This window comes from Melitaea cinxia, chromosome 6, assembly GCF_905220565.1.
Source record: "Melitaea cinxia chromosome 6, ilMelCinx1.1, whole genome shotgun sequence".
Lineage (NCBI taxonomy): Eukaryota > Metazoa > Arthropoda > Insecta > Lepidoptera > Nymphalidae > Melitaea > Melitaea cinxia.
The window spans coordinates 6,410,464-6,433,258 of NC_059399.1; the positions used below are offsets into that span (position 1 = coordinate 6,410,464).

A 22,795-nucleotide genomic window follows, 5' to 3' on the forward strand; every position below is an offset into this window, starting at 1 on the left:
ATTTCTCAACATGTAGAATTTACACAGAACCTACATGAGCTTCTTGCTTCCTTTTTAATTTGTGACCTCTAATTCACGTTGCAGTCCAATATCATGACAAAAATTGTATTAAAAATAATGAAACCAATCGTTTGTTATTTAAAATCTATACACTTTGCGTGTTTTGTTTTAGGATAAATAAATCATAAATATTTTTAATTAATAGTGAAAAGTACTCAATTAATTATTCAAGTATTTCTTATTAACTACGTTTTCGATCCCAATAAGTAAAAATAAATATAAAAGAAGAAAAAATGCAAGACTGAGGTAATTTTAGTATTACTTAATAGTTCAACTTGTAAAACATAAGAAAACTCGAGTGATATATACCATATTAAGTAGATGATATAAAGGTATTCGAAACACCACAGGGTGCGGGTGTAGTTTAAATGCAAAAAATCTAAAATGCTACTTTGTGGCCCATGGAATTATAAAATATGATTATTTTTGATATAAGCCTTGGCTCATAAATTTATAAAAAAAAAAAAATAATAAAAGTACTGACATTAGTGAAATAATTATTACCTCATTACAGATATAAAAGGCTTGATTAAAATTTAAACGTATCAGTCCACTGCTTGACTTTGTACCCTGAACTGAAAATAATCAAACCAAAATGTACACCAAGGTACTTTATTATATATTAATAATATAGTGATATGTAAAAAAGAAAGTTTACTTATAATAGTGATTTAGATATAGTGAATCAGTGAAGTGCTTAATCATTTCCATCTTTAAAAAAGTGATTTAAACAAGTAAACAATAATAGCAAACTAATTTTAAATATTTCGTTCTACAGGTACTTTGCTTAGCCGCCCTTGTCGCTGCTGTAGTCGCGCATGAACACCACCACCATCATGATGCGCACTCATCTCAATACATCAAGCGCCACGATGAACATCACCATCATGGACATGAACATCACCATCACGGACATGAACATCACCACCATGTAAGTATTTATTTTAATGATTATCATCAAATTATCATAAAAAATATTTTTTTGAAAAGTCACCGTTTTGAAACAGTTGCCACAAATTTGCGGGTAAAAATGCCAGGGACTTTTAGTCTATAACATAGCTGAATACATATTTTATATCTACTACTAAATTTTATTTATTATAACTATAGGTAGCTTTATATTTTGTCGCCTTTTTAATACAATTATGTCGTAATAATTAAAGCCCCAAAATATATTTAACAGCCTTTGAATAAATATTTTTTTGCAGAGCCATCCCAAATATGAGTTTGGATACAAAGTAGAAGACCATCACACCGGCGACATCAAGTCTCAGCACGAGACCCGCGACGGTGATGTCGTCAAAGGCTCCTACTCTCTTCACCAGCCCGATGGCCACGAAAGACATGTGCACTATCACGCCGACAAGCACTCTGGGTACATAAACATGAATACATAACATTAATATTTACAACAAAAAAAAACAACGGTAGAATTTGTTCTAGTGCGTGTTTTCGGGATTTATTGCTCAGAATTTAAGAAGAGTTTTAAGGCGTAAAATATTATACTGCTATCAACACAAGTAGAATATAAATCTTAGAGCTTAATCAAATTTCTCGATAATTTATTACGTAATTATTTACCACTGTGGTGTGATTTCATCTGTTTTATAAATGCGCTTTAAAGCACTTATTTAAATGCTTCTTTTCTTCCAGTTTCCATGCTGACGTGAAATACAGTGTGCACCACATCGTACCCCATAAGCACCACCACCATGACCACCACCACCATAATTGAATATTTCTTAACCAAACATGAACACTTGTCATTCAAGTGTTTTGAATGTATTGTTAGTTAATATTGTATAATTTTTCATCAGAGTAAAAGCAGCATTCGATAAATATTGTCTTTATATTCTTCTACTTCCTTCTAGTCGTATGAGTTTTATTTACAGAATACAACCAGGTTAGAATAAGCTTACAAAATTCTAAACTCACTCGTATGTCCAGTTCTGCACGATGTGCACACATAATTTCATCAAAAGTTTGTTCAGCCATTTCGGAAAAGTAAGGTAAATAACATTATGACACAAGATTTTTTTTATATAAGAATAACCGGCGATTTATCGAACCGCCGAAATTACGGTAAAATAAATCGATTATTTATTTAATTTCATTATTTCTAATCTATATCTACTAATACTACAAGTAAGTAAAACAAATCGCAATCTAAAACAGAAGAATTTTATTTACTCTCTCACAAACTGGAACAAAACCGACCTTAGTTACATCGAAAAGTAATATGAGTTGAGCAGTCGATAAACTCAATCAGTAAAATACTTATTATTAGGTATGACTCAAAAGATAAGTTAAAATAGAATCTCTTTTAAAGCATCAACCAGCTTTTGAATAAGGAAAGAATCATTAACATCAGTACACCCAGTAAAAAGTTATGAGGTATACATAAAAAAGTAGTATTGAGAACCTCCTGCTTTTTTAAGGCAGCTAGATATTATTCGATGTATCGACAAAAACCGTTGTAGAAAAACGAATGTGAAAAAAGAGTAACAAAGTAACACTATAGAGTATCGAAATAAACTAAGCTAATTAATTACATCATGGTCACGAGCGTACACACGATATCGGGCTATTTAGAGAATTTATGCTTCTATGAATAGTTTTTTTCACAACGGTAGTTTAATAATAAAATAAAAAGTTATAAATTACAATAAAAAGTATTTCACGTTTTCATAGTTTTATAATTTATTTTAATACGAGTATAGTTCTCACATACACATACACATATTAAACGAATTGATGTAAATGTTAGTGATGCCGATTGCCTGTGACAACAGAATAGTATTATTAAATCATAACAACACTGTTTACATTACACTCGAAAGGGGAAATATAAAAAATTAACTTTTTAAATAATTTCTAATAGATATTGCAATTTTATTACGCTAGAATAACAGCAAAAAAATACCAATGTATCTAAGTTTTCTCCCAAACATACTAAGTAATACCTTCGATCAATCAAACTATTATATTATTATTAGAAATTCAATCAACTCAACAATTATTGTTTATGAAACTCGACTTCCAAGGTTTGTTTACATAGATATTTATTTAGTACCAGTAGGTGTTTGTATATAATATCATTAAAACTACGAAAACTATAAGTAATCTATAATAAACGATTTACATTACAATCATATATTTTAATACAGTTTACCTTATTCAGTTATTTTAATATTTTTACCTTTTTAACCGACTTCCAAAAAAGGAGGAGGTTCTCAATTCGACTGTATTTTTTTTTATTTTTTATTTTTATGTATGTTACATCAGAACTTTTTAACGGGTAGACCGATTTCGACAAATTTGGTTTTAATCGAAAGGTGGTGTGTGCCAATTGGTCCCATTTAAATTTATTTGAGTTCTAACAACTACTTTTCGAGTTATATCTAATAATGCGTTTTTACTTGACGCTTTTTTCGTCGACCTACGTTGTATTATACCGCATAACTTTCTACTGGATGTACCGATTTTGATAATTCTTTTTTTTGTTGGAAAGGGAATATCCCTTGTTTGGTACCATGATAAGGAAACCAGGATCTGATGATGGGATCCCAGAGAAATCGAGAGAAACTCTTGAAAATCCGTAATAACTTTTTACTGGGTGTACCGATTTTGATAATTTTTGATTTAATCGAAAGCTGATGTTTATCATGTGGTCACATATAAATTTTATCGAGATCTGATAACTACTTTTTGAGTAATCTTTGATAACGCGTAGTTGCTTGACTATTTTTTCGTCGATCTACGTTGTATTACTTGTCGATGTAATTGAAGTCGATTTTTTTTTCGTTTGTCTGCAAACACAATTATTTTATGTATGTTACATCAGAACTTTTGACTGGGTGGAGCGATTTCGAAGAAATTTTCTTTTGATAGAAAGGTGGTGTGTGTCATTTGGTCCCATTTAAATTTATTTCAGATCTAACAACTACTTTTCGAGTTATATCTAATAATGCGTTTTTACTTGACGCTTTTTTCGTCGACCTAAGTTGTATTATACCGCATAACTTTCTACTGGATGTACCGATTTTAATAATTCTTTTTTTTGTTGGAAAGGGAATATTTCTAGTTTAGTACCGTGATAAGGAAACCAGGATCTGATAGTGGAATCCCAGAGAAATTGAGGGAAACTCTCAAAAATCCGCAATAACTTTTTACTGGGTATACTGATTTTGATAATTTTTAATTTAATCGAAAGCTGATGGATCATGTGATGAATCATGTGGTTACATATAAATTTTATCGAGATCTGATAATTACTTTTTGAGTAATCTTTGATAACGCGTAGTTACTTGACTATTTTGTCGTCGATCTACGTTGTATTACTCGTCGATATAATTGAAGTCGATTTTTTTTTCATTTGCGAGCAAACACAATTATTTAGCTTGCGACTCTGAATTTTGACTTTACTTCCCATCGACACAAGACCATGTTAATCAATAGGTGTATTTAGCTCGTCTTATGGGAGAGTAAATAATATTGATAACAATTTGGTTTTTTAGTAAATTTTTACACGCTTTTTATTAGCTTCAACTGTATGTTTTTATTTTTGTAAACGACTCCTTTGGACTTCATTTTGACCCATTTCAAATATTCAGATTTCATTTAAACTTAACAGGCTTATCGAGGACCGATGACAATACGCAAATTTGATAAGATTTTCTACTTTTATGTTTGGTTTATTTATAAAAGAGTATTTTTTTTACTGTTATTGATTTTGTACTTCTTTTTACATTCATTCATCCTCACGACAATTATTCACGTCATTATTCGCGGAGATAATAACTAAACGTACGTGTCACTATTAGGAAACGATTGCAAGTATCGTGTGCCGTGCTGAAATATTCTTACGAACAGTTGCGTACAGTGAAATTAATTTTCAATACCCTTGTTATTATTGATATAAAAGACATAAAATTCTGTTACACCTTATCATTTTGTCTCCGATTTTATTCTGTGTGACAAGAAGTTAGTGTTAAGAAAATAACTAAAACAAAATGTTCGCTAAGGTAATTTCTTGTTATATTTAGTATTTGGCAATATTGAAACTCAAAAACAATTTTAATTGACAAGCAAATTTTTAGCTGTAGAAAAGAATTTAAATAAAATTTGCGAAATAATAATAATTATATATATATATATATAAGTAATTTAACTTTTTATAATTATAGGATGATATAGTTTGCTGTCATTAAAAAAATTGTACGTTTTATACATAATAAAAATGTAGACATGGTTAACTTAAAAATAAAAATAAATCTTTAAAATCACGATCTACAAAAATGCTTGCAACGCCCATTCACTTAAACTACAATATCGTGAATTTTCTTTTCAGATTATTTGTTTCGCTGCCATCGTTACCGTAGTTGTAGCGCATGGACACGTAGCTTACTCGTCACAACACATCTCACGTCATGACGGACATCCACATGTCGTTCACTATAAGGGACATGAGCATGGTCACGGACACGTCGACTATCATGTAAGTAACAGTAACTACGTTTTGGTTTATTTTCCTGTAGTTGTATTTGATGTTTCATACTTAAAAAGCGACCTTTTCAACATGTGGCCTATAACTACTAACAAATGTATAAAAGATTCAGTCAGTCCGTTAGTTCAGGCTATTGCAGTCCACTGCTGACATAGGTCTCCCCAAGCTTAAAAAAGATTTTATAATGTTAACAAACACAAAATAATATTTTAGTGATAATCTATGTTAGTTATTGTTAGTAAGATGATAATAAAATAAATCGTTTACTTTTATTTGGCCAGTTATTGTTTCTATCCAGTATTTTTGAATAGAACAATCAGGGCGAGCTGTGATTGTCCTTAGAATGCTGTTGTTACTGGCCTTCATGCGTCGCAGCAGAGACGATGCCCTTTTACGCATACTCGTGTGAAATCCATCGACCCGTGCTTCCGCGAACATTCCTGAGCCGCTGGAAAACCACAAATTATTATACTGAACACGTAGTGCTCGACGCGTGTAGCTTACCCACAGACCACCAAAGTAAAAGGACTGACAAAAAGCTCGGGGTAGAGTAATTTTGACACCCCCAGTACCACATGCGAACCTGCATGCGAGCATATTACTTCTCACCGCCAGCGCCCTACGCTCTCTTAATATCTTCATCATCGTTCAAATCAGCAGTGATTATATGGCCTAAATATTTTTTGTTCACTCTACTCAATGCTGACCCATTTAAAGTAATTGTCGGTATATGACCTGGCAACCGCTTACCAGCCTTTAACACGAGGATCTTACTTTTCTTAGCATTGTACACCAAGCCATGGGCCCTCGCATATGACTCGCAAATCTCTAATAATTTTCTTAACCTGTGTCTCCTGTGTTAATATCTCAACATTAACGTTCATGTAACGAAAAGCTAAACATCTTATATTGGTTATTTTTTGATTCAATGTAGGCTCACCCAAAGTACCACTTCGAGTACAAAGTACACGACAAGCATACAGGCGATATCAAGTCTCAACATGAGAGCCGTGATGGTGATGTCGTGAAGGGATACTATTCGCTTCACCAACCTGATGGCCATGTTAGAACTGTCCACTACCACGGCGACCACCACACGGGGTAAGGATGTATATTAAGACGTCATATTATTTTACATAGATATTGTACAAAACTTATTGTAAGTATAGTTAATACTTTTTACCAAATGATATGTATTTAAATATATACTTATATCACATAACTGATTATAACAATCTCACAGAAGGTCTCACAGGCAAATAAAGTATTACTCATAAGTAGTGTTTTGTTCATGTAAAGAATAAGACAACCAATAAAAATGGTCTAGACATCTAAAATTTTATTATTAAAATCGGTTTAGAGTAGGCTAAATATTATTTATAATTTTTCATTCCAGATTCCACGCTGATGTGAAGTACGGTGTACACCACATTGTCCCCATTAAGCACCACCACTGATTGTTCAAATTCGTTTTAATTGTTATTAACTTTAAGACTACCATAATTATATACTACTTGATTATTTGTGTTTAATGAATATTCTTACTAGTATACTTCGAGTGGTTGATTAAACGTATTTACCTAAAGTATTTTTATATTTTTTTGTAAATAAACTTTTTTATAATAACTTGTTCTTTAATTGAAACTTTCAACGTTAAAGGTAAACGTTAGTCCCTTCAAAGGGACCTACGTTATCAAATTAGGTCAAATGACTTTAACGATTTTTTTAAACCTTCCCCCGTCCTTGTCACAGCCGAACACATTTATGAGACCTTTCCTTCCTAGCGTGATGTCACATATTTTGCAACTTTACACCTAGAAAAAATAAAAATATCAGTTTCGATATGATTTTTATTTCCATTTATTTTTCCATAAAATCAATTATAATCAAACGCATAATTATATAAAAATTTATAAACTAGTACAGTGAGGGTCAATTCCACAAGAAAACAATCTAAATTTTAACTTAACCGATTTCAAAAAAGGAGTAAGTTTACTAATATTACCATAAATAAAATAAATCATTACTTTTTCTGGTGCTTGTCATCTCATTTAAATTTCACCAAGATTTGACGAGTAATTATTGAGTTCTCTCTAATAACGCGTATTCACTTGACTATTTTTTGTCTGCCTTCCTTGTGTTAATTGTCGAGGTAATTGAAATCGGTTTTTTTCTTTATAGCTAACCATTGAAGTTGAAACACACAATACATTTTTCGATAGTTATTTTTCACTTAACTGATTGGTCTGATGGTGATCTTGACTGAATGTGTTGTGAAAATATATTTCATACACGTAAAATTAATAATAAGTATTTATTTTATTTCTATTTTTTCTAATAATTGAAATAAGAACTTAGTGCTCCACGATTTTGTGTTTTATTCTTATTACAAGAAAGGTATATCATCATTTACGTATTACTAGCCGACCCGTGCCCACTTCTTTGTGCGTTTATTATTATTATATTAACCAAATAACATACTTTAAAGAACAAATTTTTTAGCACTTAAATAAATAATATGTTGCTCCCGTGTATTTATTATTTTAAATTACAGAACCAAATATCATACTTTATAGAACAAATTTTATAGCACTTACATAAATAATATGTTGCTCCAACGCCATCCATCAAAAATCGAGAAAACTTCGTCGATAGACTAAAATAATAACGTCGAAAGACTAATAAATTGTTTTCTAATAGCGATAGATGGTGCTAGTTTATTTACCATTTTCATATTATATTTTAATCTTTTTCTTATTTACTATATTTTTGTTAAATTACAATAATAGCCTATGTCACTCCTGAATAGTGTAGCTTTCTGTTAATGTAAGAATTTTCATGATCGGATCAGTATTTGCGAAGATTACCCCCTACATACAAACAAAGTTATAAACTTTACCTCTTTATAATATTAGTATAAATTGCATAATAGGTAAATGTTCTTAACACAGAAAATATATTGCTAAATACTTTTTATGTTAAGTGTATTTTACGATATTTTTTTATAAAAACATAGTATATCAATCATTAGTTTACAAATGAATGATAATTGAATGAATAATAACTACTAATAAACGAATTACATTATTTTCTAAACCAAATAATAGAAACAGACAACCCAAAAATAAATTAAAATAATATAATATTTTATAAAATTATATTATATTAAAGAGACCTATTACAGAAGCAAAATTGCAAGAGATATTGTTTTTTGACCTACTTCTTTGACCACTCAGCCAACCAAAAAAAGGTTATATTCTATGTAAAAGATAAATATTAATTATTTAAGGTTAAATATTATTAAATTGTGCCATTATTTATCAAAAATCAAAATATATGCATCTCCAAATTATTAATATTTTTTTAAAATATGCATGTGATTTTTGAGTTATGAAAGACTAAATAAAGTTTAAAGATATTTATTCTCATAGAAGACAACACTGTCACTAAATCGACTAAAATGCACTGAAATAACTCCGTACCTACTCAGATTGTTTCTTAATATTAAAAACAGTTTATTGAATGACTTTTGCTAGATCTCAGTCTTTCTACTAGACCTCAGTTTAATTACTTAATGTAATATATATGAATTTTTGACAAATTGAAGATAAATAAATTAAATGTATACTACTAATGCAACTCTTAAAATTGATTTTTTTCTATTAGACACCAAAAACACGTAATATCCTGACAAAAACGTACACAATGTTTTTTTTGTAAATCACGGTAAATAATTACAACTCTTTCTTTATAACTAAGATTATGCATATTTATGAAAATTTATGTTTACACCATTTCATATTGTTAATTAATTATACAACAAACATAATATAATTAAGATAGGTAATGGGTTTCAGGTTAATCGCAGCGTTTAAGTTAACCACCAGTGCATAAAATTATAGACAAATATGTTAAATAACGTATTACTAAAAACCACGAAGAATGTCTTAACAAATTAATTATGAAAATATTTTATAATTTTTTATTTAATAAACTAATATTAAACCTTATTATAACGATAACGCTATTGCAGTTTGAGGACAGTCATAAGTTATTTGCATTACCTTTTATTTACGAAACATTTAAGAATTTATATACGTAGATACATAATGCAATATCTATAACTGGCAATTATATTTAGTGAAATCAATAAACCTCGATTAGTTACCTTGTGTTTCATATAAAAGACCTGAGAGTTAGCGAGAATACATCAGTTAAGATCTTGATTTGGAAACAAGAACAAAACATAATAAACACAAAATGTTCGCTAAGGTAATATAATTTATTATATTCACAATTTAATTGATATCCTATTTGTAAAGTTTGTAATTGTTATTTTTTATCGTTTCGTGACTCATATGTTAGGAAGAATAGTTATGTAGCGTGTTCGAAGGGCATTGATCTTTTTTTTGGGTAAATAAAATTTAATTCTCTGAATCAGAGGAGTTAGCTGTACTTCCATTACGACAAAGTTCATCATTACGTTAAATAAATAATATTGCAGGTGTTATGCTTCGCTGCTCTCTTTGCCGTCGCTTTGGCCGAATATGGTCATGAGCACGGACAGGCTTACTCGTCGCAACAAGTATCTCGTCACGACGGACATCCTGAAATAGTACATCAACATGGTGGACATGACCACAGCCACGACCATGAATATTTTGACTACTACGTAAGTTATTACTTAATTTTTGATATGCTTATATTTTAGTGTCAAATATTTTCAAGGAATTATAATTAAATCTGATGGAGGGATTTCCTCCTGTCTAAAGTGTCTGGAAACACAAGCGCATGCGCTCAAACTACGACAAAAATCAAAACAAACGTTTGTCGTGAACGGAGATCGAAATTGAGACCGAAAGCCCCAGCGTGTTTATTGGGTTTTATTTAAATCTAAATATACAGTAATTATTATTTAAGTATTTCGAACTGTTGTGTTTGTTTTTGATTAACTGTCGTAAATTTTCAGGCACACCCAAAATACGAGTTCGAGTACAAAGTAGAAGACCACCATACTGGCGATATCAAGTCTCAGCATGAGAGCCGCGATGGAGATGTCGTAAAGGGCTACTACGCTCTCCATCAGCCTGATGGCTCCGAAAGACAAGTGCACTACCATGGCGACAAGCACACCGGGTATGTTATTATTAAGATGCTAATTTAATATTTTCTAATGTAAGATACAAAAGACATAATTGTTAAGTACAATGTTGACTACCACACTGTCTAATTTCGTAGCATTTGAATAAATTAATATCTTATGCCAACATTAACGAATCGATGATAGTATCAAGATTTCTGTTGTTGTTTGGATTCGTTACACGTTTGAAATTTGTATTAATGTATACTTTTGTTTTCAAAGACTGTTTAAATCTTCCAGATATTTTAAAATTTATATAACAATATTATCTAGAGAACATATTCTAACTATAAAAGGTTACTTCAATGTGATGTTTTGTGACCTTACTCAACCAACAGGATTGGCTATGACAATAATTTTATAAATCATACTATCAACCTGAGATACATGCGCTTAAACTACTTTAAGGTGGTGGTACTGGTAGCTGAAACGGTGAACTTCATAGCGCTATTTTCTTTCGTGGATATGTTGGTTATTGATTTGTTTATTTTTATTATTCAAACCTTATTCTGACAAAAACGAACGCAAAGACAGTATTATATCCTATGTGATGCAGTCGTTAGAAAGATATGCGCGTGCATGCATTTCGTCGATTTATTTTTATTTTTATATAGATGTGTGTAAAATACGTAGCTTTTTTTAATGTCTTTTTTTTCTTTTCAGCTTTCACGCCGATGTCAAATTCGACACTCATCACCATATCCCCAAACATCATTATTAAATTCGCTGAGAATAATTAACTAAGCGTTCTGTGATCTGTTAACGATTGTTTTTATTTTTATTTTTAGTGTAAATGTTGTTATTGTCTCTTTCATCTTGAATTACATATTTTCAATTATATACAGATTATTATTTATTACTATTTGTTAAATTTCTAACTCACTGTACAGAAATTTATAAAATATACAAGAAACCTCCATACAATTTAATTCTTCTAATACGAGTGCTAAATTACATTACTTAATGATAAAAATATTGAATTATGTATAATTATTACTCTAGTATTTATTTATATATTGATACCACCAATTAAAAAAATATATACTAAAAAATAGGATTAAGAAACTCTATACAAAAGATAAACGTCGTAATAAAAAATAAAACGATGTATTATTTAACAGAAAATATTTTGTGGTAGCGAAACTAAATGGTCGATTTTATCGCTTTAGCCTGTAATATCCCTCTACTGGGCATAGGCCTCTTTCCCCATGTAGGAGAAGGATCAGAGCTTATTCCACCACTCTGCTCCAATGCGAGATGGCGGATATATTCCCTACTACGAGTAACGATCGCTATCAGGTGTACATGATAACAACCGGGACCGACGGCTTAACGTGCTTTCCGACTGCACAAACACCCAGATCACGGCAAACACCTGTATAGCCAATATGAATGTTTGTCATGAGCGGAGATCGAACCCGCAACCGCCAACGCAACAGGTACAATCCATGGCTGTAACCGTTGCGCCAACGCGGCGTCTTCCAAGGAGGTTCTCAATTCGATTGTTTTTTTTTTGTGTGGGCTCAGAACTTCTTAATGGGTGCACCAAGTTTATGGTTTTTTTTTTTATATCGAGAGGTGGTGCTTGTCATGTGGTCCCATTTAAATTTGAAAAAGATCTATCAGGTTTTTTTTGAGTTATCGTTAAAAATGCGTATTTGTTTGACTAGTTTTTCATCTACCTACGTTGACTAGTCGATGTAATTAAAGTCGATTTTTTTTCGTTTGCGAGAAAACACAATTATTCTAGAATAAATTTAAACTTTAAAACAGATTGATAAAGAATTATTATCGACGATAAATTGGATAATCTTCAAAGATCCATTTAAGTAATAGAAAAGAATCCTTTAATTATACAAAAAAGGTTCGCTTAGAGATTTTTAACAAAGAAATAAGTAGATTACAAAACAATAAATCTCTAATGACTTTTCTTTCTCTATTATTTGTACATTAGGTATATTACCTTTATTTTTTTACTAACAATATCCTACAAATCGTACAGTTTTGTGGTACACTTTACAGAAAAACTATCACATCTTCAGCTTTTAACTTTAACATAGTAATGCAAATATATTTTTTATTTTTATTTTTCTATTAATGTCTAGATGTTTTATAAATGTCTATTATATAACATACTGATAGACTAATAGAGAAATAATAATAATAATTTTATACAACTAACGCCATCTGTCATTTGTCACACATACACCTAATTAGACTTGTACTACCACGTCGTCTATAAAATTAAAATGCTAACTAACAGAGCCAATGATATCTGTCACTCAAACGAAGTAATCAGTATAAACATAATTTTTAGCTGCTATTTTCTTAAATCATTATAAATAAGTACAAGTACCTAAATACCTACAACACAAACGTAGAGAAGCGTTATTTGATTTTAATCTATATATTCGCAATAAGTTTTGAAAATACAATACAATACAATACAAAACAAATACTCTTTATCGTACACTATCAGAGAAAAAAATTTACACTGAAAATATGTCGGAAATTGTATTTAAACAGACTTACGTTAACTGGTCGTTAATATGGTGAAATAAATTGCTCGTTGATAATGACGTCAGAAAATGCTTGAAATGCGGAGTAAAGTTTTCGTAGTGTCAACTCTCAATTTTTGTAGTATGTCGCTAATTTTGAGTCAGCACAGAAAAATTTGGGACTAAAACATTGTAGTTTATGTCATCGGTTGATTTGATTTACATATTGAAGAATGCTAAGAATATATTCTCTTTGTCATTGATTTCAAGACAAAAATATCATAAATCTATTTTCTATATACCATAACCGTTGCTGAACCTGGTGTTTAAAAAATAACATTTCCTAAAGATCAATTAATTGCTCAATTTGACCCGGTATTTACAGTGTATCGTCTTACAGGACTACTTTGGATGTAGTGATCAAGTCATAAATTTACATCAAGATATTACATATTATACTTCGTGTTTACTCATTCTACTAATATTATTATAAAAATCTCTAGAAGAAATGATAGTGAAAGGCTTAAAAATATGCAAGTCGTGTATCGTGTCGTCGTGTATGCAATCGTGTATCGTGTAATAATTACATGAGTTTACTACTCATGTCATTTTATTATATGTAAAATGGTGAAGATGATAATAATATATTATGTGATGTGACAAACGTAAATTATTTTATATGTTTCTAAAGTATCGAAACGAATAGCAATGTAATTTACGCACAAGATTCAAATGAAATACGACAATTGTATTAGATACGGTCACTAAGAGAAAAAATTAACCTCATTTACCTATAATGATTAAAAATCAGAAAACAACGAGAGAATGTTTGAAAAATTCTTTTGAGTCCTAAATACGTGATTGTTTCTGAGTACAAAATCGTTTCTATTTGGCAAGCATAAAAGTTCCAGCACTGAGCAAAACCTGAAAGGGAAGAATCATTTTAAGCTTGATCCGCTTTAGTGTGGATGAGAAATATAATCTGCAAGATGTGGTATGCGTTGTTGGCTAAATTAATTACAAATTAAACACCGAAAAAGGCTATTAAATATTTTTTTTTTATTGTAATTTTGAGCCTATTATTACCTATAACTTTCAATTCAACGGGACTCACCCTGTAACCATGCATCTGCAACATCGTCGAAATATCAAAGTAAAAATCGCATGACTTATTTCTTTAGAAATATGTTTTACTTGGTATTGTTTATGAGTTCAAAACTTAAAAACAACGTCATGTTTTTTTTTGTTTGCGGGTGTTCATCATCGCATTAAGACACTTTTTTTATTGACCCGGAGGAAATCCGTTATGGATACCTCCAGCCCGGGAAAACCGGAGGGTATGTTGAACTCGCAACGAATAAAACGCATGGGGTGTTCCTTCGACACGCCTGGGCATAATCACGGGGACACAGTTGCACTTCCGCGATGCATTAAAACGCTTGCAACGTAAATATAGTTCCTTTGATTCCATTGTACTTGAACGCTTGACTTCACAAAATTCGTTAGAAACAACGTCTTTTAAAAATTTATTAAACGGTATGTAAATGCAACTTTCCATTAACAACTGTTAAGCTATTAACAATTGCTACATATTACTGTTTTCTAAGGTATTCGTGTCAAACTCATAGCCATTAATGTCATAATTCAATTAATTTTATTAACTGTTAAATTGAGACGTTAGAACCACTATAAAAGGATTAGTATTTTATTGATGAATATCAGTTGATTTTTGCTTTTAGAGAAAATTCACCATAAAAACATGTTTTCAAAGGTAAATATATATATATCGATTGAGATATATATATATATATATATATATATATATATATATATATATATATATATATATATATATATATATATATCGATTGAAATATATTTGTACAAAATAGTATCATATATTGTAATAAAAAATTACAAAGAGTAACTACTGTTCTTTTTTTATTTTTGTTAGTTTATAGAAAAGTGTTTGAGGCTGTGTAGACATTAATTAAAAAAATTCAGGTATTGTGCTTCTTTGCCGTCATCGCTGTCGCTGTAGCTCAATACGGCTACCGACACGGAGCAGCGTACTCGTCTCAACACTTCTCTCGCCACGACGGACACCCTAATATAGTCAGCGAGCACGGTCACCATGACTACTATGTAATTATTATTATTGTCTAATGGTTTTCTTCTTAGCTACACTACCAACTCGTTGAACACACATTTGATAATATTTACATTTCAGACGCATCCCAAGTACTCGTTCGACTACAAGGTGGAGGACCACCACACGGGCGACATGAAGTCGCAGCACGAGAGTCGCGACGGTGACGTCGTGCACGGCGTGTACTCGCTGCACCAGCCCGACGGCTCCCTGAGGACTGTGCACTACCACGGCGATCACCACACCGGGTAACTGATCTGAATTTAGCTATTCTAATTCAGCTTATTCTATAAATGCAATGTTGCTTGCAATTAGTCATGAAATGTATATATTTACATATATTGTTGGATTTGTTTATTGTATATTCTGTTATCAACCTTTTAATAAATAAATATATTATAAACAAGCGTGCTTTTAAAACAATCAATCATATTTTATTCGTTTTTGTTTTCTTTTATTACAGATTTCATGCAGATGTGAAATATGATACTCATCATATTGTCCCGAAGCATCACTATTAAATTGTTTTTTTTTACACCCACGGTCGGTCGTCTGTTCCTAAAGTAAGCAACATAATGCTTGACTGTGTTATAGGTAACAGCAAACTGGTATAGCTACATTTTTTTTCGATAAACATACTTATAAATAATACATATATAAATATATAAATATATAAATAAATATTTATATGTATATTATTTATTTAGGTATGTATAAATATTTATATTATCTATACATATAAGAAAATGGTAGACAAGTCAAAACTGTAAATTGAATATTTTTTAAAAATAATACTTAGGGTGTGATCTACAATCGATACCGAAGCCAAAAATATAGTTTTTAGAGTTTTTGTCTGTTTGTCTGTTTGTCTGTATGTATGTCCGGGATAAACTCAAAAAGTACTGCATGGATTTACTTCAAATTTGGCACTAATATTATTAAGAAGTCCGGTACATATATAGGCTACAAATTATCACGCTATCACCTACGGGGAACGAGCAGTGATCCTTTATTTCTTCAACGCATTCTGTAACAACGTGTAATCTAACGACGCATATTTGAATGTTGTTATTATGTTAATAACCGTGCTATAAGCTAGCTTCATACTATAAATAAAGACATTCTGTAGTATATTTCGTTGCACCCCTGCGAAGCCGGGGCGGGTCGCTAGTGTATAATATGATGTGAATAAAAGTAAAGCTTAAAAATAAACACTATCTCTTATATTATACCAGTATTTTATTTTAATTTCTTTGTTTTGAATTGATGCAAAATAAATTATTTTAGATACAATCATATAATAAATAGTCCCTTCCCAAAATATTGTACTAGTAGTTAGTTTTATTCGAAAATTAATTTTTTAAAAATTTGTATAAGTCTGAAGCATTCCTATAAATATTGTGGTAATTTAAATTTTTCCTCGTTATTATTATTTAATAAAATAAATATATATAAAAAATCTAATCACTGTCATTTGTAAAGAAAGTTTTGTTAATATTGGTTAATATTGTGATAGAAATCTATATCGATAATAGTAATATAATATTTCTCCTCATTATATCTCAAACAAAATACTTTCATATGGTTGTAAGAATAACAGCAACAATAACTAAAGAGGTTAATCAAGTATATCTTTAATATTTTGTATCAAAAACTTTAGTCGCGGTCTTAAAAATTGATGCTCAAAAGATGTAGTTTTTAATCACAAATAACGACGACAAGGACCAGGGACACAGAGGGCAATGGTTATAATATCGACCGTTGCAAAATTAGTCACAGATTAAATTTGTCGCTTCTGTATGTTTGTATGAGTTATACAAATTTTGGGCCCAATCTTTGAAAACGTGCTAAATATAAATTTGAATTGATTACTAAGTTATATTCTAACGTTCTTCTTTAATTTTGTTTATCAATTATTTTAAAACTGATAAATCACAAGCTTAAGATGAACAATTTCTTAGCATTAATTTTATATGTGAAATTAAAAAGTACTTAAGTGGATGTTTGAGTAATTAGGATAAAACGCTCTTAAACTGACCTGCTTTTGTTTGTGTTACTTTCGGTAATTTATTGTTTTATGTTCCAAGATTGCCAAATTACTTTTGTACACACTACATTCGGTAGCTGTATAAAAGGATTCAATTTTTAATGTTAAATACAATCTTTATTTACGTTATATCAAATAAACAAGCAACTGTAATGGGTTCTAAGGTAATGGGTTATTTTGTAATTAAGAGTTAAATCATTTAAGGAGTTATTAAAATACTTTTTTTTTAATATTTGGAGACAAAATAATAAACAATATTAATATACTTATATAAATTACGCGTCACGTTTTTTGTCCGCGATGGACTCGTACACTACTAAACCGATTTTAATCAAATTTACACACCGTGTGCAGTTTGATCAACTTGAAAGATGGGCTATATTTGATTTTGATATATGTAATTATTATATTAAAAAATAATAATAACGTGATACGAAGTTCGCCAGGTCAGCTAGTAAGCCTATATAATTATCTTATAATGTTCAAATTACCGTATTTTCCTATTTATAATTCATACACGCCTAATATGTTTTAGATTTTCGTAGTTGCGGCGCTTGCTGCTATTGCTTCTGCGCAACTCAGCGGTCACGGCCATGACAGCGGTCACGGTCACGGCCAGGCTATTTCCTCACAAAGCATCTCTTTGCACCAGACCGATGCGCATGCGCACTACGCGCCTATTGTTGCTAATCAACCAACTCACTACTCAGCTCACGAGTCACACCATGAACATGAACACTACGTACGTTGAGTTATTTTACAGCTATTGTCTATAAGAGTTTAGAATAGAAACTATCTTAATTGTTGACGATGCTCCAGGCTCCTGCTCACTACGCGTTCGAGTACAGCGTGCGCGATGCGCACACGGGAGACATCAAGTCGCAGCACGAGTCGCGTGAAGGCGACGCTGTGCACGGCTTCTACAGCCTGCACGAGGCGGACGGCACTGTGAGACGCGTTGAGTATACAGCTGACAAACACAGCGGGTGAGAATTTTTTTAACAATTAGTTATGTTTAATTTTATTCATCATCATTTCAGTCTATCACAGTCTACTGCTGGATTTAGGCCTCCATAATATCGTGACAAAAATGGCGTGAACTCATGTGTTTTGCCCATAGTCACCACGCTGGGCAGGGGGTTGGTGACCGCAGGGCTGGCTTTTTCGCACCGAAGACGCTGCTGCCCGTCTTCGGCCTGTGTATTTCAAAGCCAGCAGTTGGATGGCTATCCCGCCATCGATCAGCTTTTTAAGTTCCAAGGTAGTAGTGAAACTGTGTTATCCATTAGTCGTCTCTTACGACACCCACGGGAAGAGAGGGGGAGACTATATTCTTACTGCCGTAGCCACAAAGAGAAATTTTATTCACTTATTTCAAATCTAATTTTATTGTTTATTTATAGGTTCAACGCCATCGTACATCGAGAAGATCATGCCAAGCACGAGGCGCCTACTCATCACCATCACTAGTTTCTTCTAAATACTTCGCATTTTTAGTTCTTACTTTATAGTTTAATTGAATTATGATTAATTAAAATATCTTTAATAGTTCTCTATCTTCTTATTTTCAATATTTCATATTTAACTTTATAAAAGCAAGTTGCGATCTATAGAACTTTATTCTATAAAGTATAGAAATAGTTCACTATGTATAAATTGATTATTACGACGATGTCGACGGCGCCTAAACACCGACAGTCGCGGAATCGATTCCCAATCAGTGGATATTTACGCATTTGTGTTTATACAAATATTTATTTACGGTCTGGCTGTTAATCCTTGTGGGTCTCCTCACCGTGTCTCGTAGAGCACGTCGGTCGCGGTTAAATTATTATCATGTACACCTTATAGCAATCGTTACTCATAGTAGGGACTTATCCACCAACCCGCATTTGAGCAGCGTGTCGAATCAGCTCTGATCCTTCTCTTAAATGGGGAAAGAGGCCTAAGCCCATCAGTGAGACATTACAGGCTGAAGCGTAAGTAATGAGTTCGTTTTCATTGTTAAAACTGACGTGTTGACTCTAATACTTGCTAAAAATTATTTATACTTACCTAAATTACGCTCCAACTGAATCACTTAGTAATGGTGCTATCGAGTTGATAGTCATAAATTGCAGGATGACTGCAAGAAAATTCTTTGCCATAAATATAGACTACTCAATAGCTCAATGGGTGTTCTTTTCAAAAACATACTTTATGTATATAAATCATATCGTAAACAACGACGTTACATAATTTTTCTATAAAACCTCAATTATTAGTCTTATTATTACTACGTAATTATATAATTATACAATTTTAAAAATAGAACACTAAATTATTAGAAAGGGACTCGTTTCCTCTATTTTAAATTCTTCGTTTTATATACGCCATAAACGCCGTATTCCAATGTTTTATACTCACGTACAGATATTTTCGAAACACCTAAACTATTTTCAACGGTTGGAATACTTAAACCTTAATTTATTAAACTATTTTTTTAAACAAATAAAAAAATGGTGTGATGAAACTTTCTTTCCTTTACGTCAAACTTTTTGCCATAGTAAGTGTAAAGATAAACATGTACTCTTATTACAACTCGATCAACATTGTGTAAAACAATTTAGGATTAAAATCGTGATATAATATTACTATTTTCTATGAATAATTTGACATGTAATAGGAATTGTATATAAATATACTCTCTCATGGCACATTTCAATTACACACTTTTTTTTATGTACGACTAGGTCACCAAATCATCAGCAAAAAGCGTACATCCTATAATATGATGGTAAGTAGTTACCGTAGTCTATAGACGCCTGGAACACCTGAAGCGTCGCAACCGTGCTGCCGACCGTATATGTGACCCAAGAGTTCTAGCTACCTTACTCACCACAGAAACACAACACTACTTAACAGTGTTATTAAGCTGCTTAAGCTCTTCTGTAAGGTCAAAGTACTTCCCCAGACGGACTGTTCCAGATTTTAACCAAAACATATCCTGCTCTGTCTTTCAATAGACATCACAAATACGTAAAAGAAAAACAATAAAAATTACATTTTTGCATACAGTTTACATTTTCTTCTATGCATTAAAGTTACTATATATATAGTGACAGTGACTTTGCCCAGCAATTATTCATCTGGTATAAAATTTAAGGTAATTAAAGAAGTGTAAATATGCCTGTTTCAATAATTCACGTAGTAAAAGCTATTAAATGAAACGAGCTAAAAACTGAAGATAATGCAACCAAGAGTGTAAAAGCATATTATGCAATAATATTAAAAAAGTTACTCGCTTTACGGTTTGATTCGTTTTAAGTGTCGACTATAAAAATTGAAACACTCCATATAAATCTATACAAATTAATAAAATTGGAGTGTCTTTTTTTAACCGCTTTATACTAACTGCATATGTTTGTATTTGGTGCATATACCAAAATAACATTTTTCACAATTTTTGTCTGTCTGTCTGTTTGTTCCGGCTAATCTCTGAACCGGTTGGACCGTTTTTGACGGGACTTTCACTGGCAGATAGCTGATGTAATAAGAAGTAACTTAGGCTACTTTCAATTTAAAAATTTATTTATTTCGCGACGTAAACAAAATTTGTTTTAGTTCCGCGCGGACGAAGTCTTGGACACAGCTAGTTTTCAAAATAATTATATAAAATTAATTTGTACTCATTCTTACTAGCTCAGTGTACGTTTATATTCAATCACTTCTCCCACTAAGCAATATTTTAAAAGTACTATTTGATTTTTTTTAATAAAATATCAAATAGTACTTATAGAATAAATTTTTATTATTTTTAACCGACTTCCAAAAAAGGAGGAGGTTCTCAATTCGACTGTATTTTTTTTTATGTATGTTACATCAGAACTTTTGACCGGGTGGACCGATTTCGACAAATTTTTTTTTAATCGAAAGGTGGTATGTGTCAATTGGTTCCATTTAAATTTATTTGAGATCTAATAACTACTTTTTGAGTTATATCTAATAATGCGTTTTTACTTGACGCTTTTTTCGTTGACCTACGTTGTATTATAGCGCATAACTTTCTACTGGATGTACCGATTTTGATAATTCTTTTTTTTGTTGGAAAGAAGATATCCCTAGTTTAGTACCATGATAAGGAAACTAGGATCTAATGATAGTATCCCAGGGAAATCGAGGGAAACTCTCGAAAATCTGCAATAACTTTTTACTGGGTGTACCGATTTTGATAATTTTTAATTTAATCGAAAGCTGATGTTTATCATGTGGTCACATATAAATTTTATCGAGATCTGATAATTACTTTTTGAGTAATTTTTGATAACGCGTAGTTACTTGACTATTTTTTCGTCGATCTACGTTGTATTACTCGTTGATGAAATTGAAGTCGGTTTTTTTTTCGTTTGTGAGCAAACACAATTATTACATTTTTATTAAAGTTATTAATGTTATCTTACTTTTTAACATACAGTAAGTAAAAGTCGGAAAGTCATTATTAACACGGATCACATTTAGAAAGTAAACTACTGTAAAAGTTTACAAAATTTTATTACATTCCTACTACATTTTGTTTCGTGACTGTTGTTTTAATTGTATTATTATTGACAAACATAGTCTTTCTGTGAATCACGTGAATAGAGGTTACGTCCTGCACTGTGTGGATTTTCCTGGAGCACATCATCATTCCGTCTTTTTAGAGGTGGTTTCTTTTTTAACCGACTTCCAAAAAAGGAGGAGGTTCTCAATTCGACTGTATTTTTTTTATTTTTTTTAATGTATGTTACATCAGAACTTTTGACCGCGTGGACCGATTTCGACAAATTTTGTTTTAATCGAAAGGTGGTGTGTGTCAATTGGTCCCATTTAAATTAATTTGAGATCTAACAACTACTTTTCGAGTTATATCTAATAATGCGTTTTTACTTGACGCTTTTTTCGTCGACCTACGTTGTATTATACCGCATAACTTTCTACTGGATGTACCGATTTTGATAATTCTTTTTTTGTTGGAAAGAAGATATACCAAGTTTAGTACCATGATAAGAAAACTAGGATCTGATGATGGGATCCCAGAGAAATCGAGGGAAACTCTTGAAAATCCGCAATAACTTTTTACTGGGTGTACCGATTTTGATAATTTTTAATTTAATCGAAATACATAAAAAAAAATACAGTCGAATTGAGAACCTTCTCTTTTTTTGGAAGTCGGTTAAAAATAGTGCTTTTTACTAACTAATTGTAAGAACAAACATTCTTTTTTCACTTAGTCTTAAGAATACTAAAGCAAAGAACGTTTCATTCTTTTTCATTTAGGGGTCTAATGAGGTATTAAACATAAATAAATTAAATAAAACTACGTAATAAGTATTCTAGAAATCTGAGTCGGTTCAAATCACCACATATTTTATTTAAA

At 31.3% G+C, this 22,795-nt stretch overlaps 2 protein-coding genes and 1 pseudogene across 2 annotated transcripts; all 3 read left to right on the plus strand.

The window, feature by feature from the left end:
- Positions 1-607: 607 nt before the first annotated feature.
- On the plus strand, positions 608-7,023 carry LOC123654252 (histidine-rich glycoprotein-like). The gene is made up of 6 exons (XM_045590166.1): positions 608-667; positions 839-991; positions 1,269-1,440; positions 5,373-5,557; positions 6,501-6,667; positions 6,963-7,023. The coding sequence occupies exons 1-6, from the start codon at positions 656-658 to the stop codon at positions 7,021-7,023; spliced, it is 750 nt and encodes a 249-aa protein (XP_045446122.1). The 5' UTR covers positions 608-655.
- A 2,737-nt stretch (positions 7,024-9,760) lies between these two features.
- LOC123654249 lies at positions 9,761-15,874 on the plus strand (annotated as a pseudogene).
- A 1,678-nt stretch (positions 15,875-17,552) lies between these two features.
- LOC123654524 (cuticle protein 7-like) lies at positions 17,553-18,956 on the plus strand. The gene is made up of 4 exons (XM_045590424.1): positions 17,553-17,564; positions 17,936-18,142; positions 18,220-18,386; positions 18,804-18,956. The coding sequence occupies exons 1-4, from the start codon at positions 17,553-17,555 to the stop codon at positions 18,868-18,870; spliced, it is 453 nt and encodes a 150-aa protein (XP_045446380.1). The 3' UTR covers positions 18,871-18,956.
- Positions 18,957-22,795: the final 3,839 nt, after the last annotated feature.

Bases quoted from the DNA above. Each gene is read 5' to 3' on its own strand.
- LOC123654524 (XM_045590424.1), top strand. The intron at 18,143-18,219 runs GTACGTTGAGTT...ACGATGCTCCAG, and splicing joins ACCATGAACATGAACACTAC to GCTCCTGCTCACTACGCGTT. The intron at 18,387-18,803 runs GTGAGAATTTTT...GTTTATTTATAG, and splicing joins ACAGCTGACAAACACAGCGG to GTTCAACGCCATCGTACATC.
- LOC123654252 (XM_045590166.1), top strand. The intron at 1,441-5,372 runs TAAACATGAATA...CTTGCAACGCCC, and splicing joins CGACAAGCACTCTGGGTACA to ATTCACTTAAACTACAATAT. The intron at 5,558-6,500 runs GTAAGTAACAGT...GATTCAATGTAG, and splicing joins ACGGACACGTCGACTATCAT to GCTCACCCAAAGTACCACTT.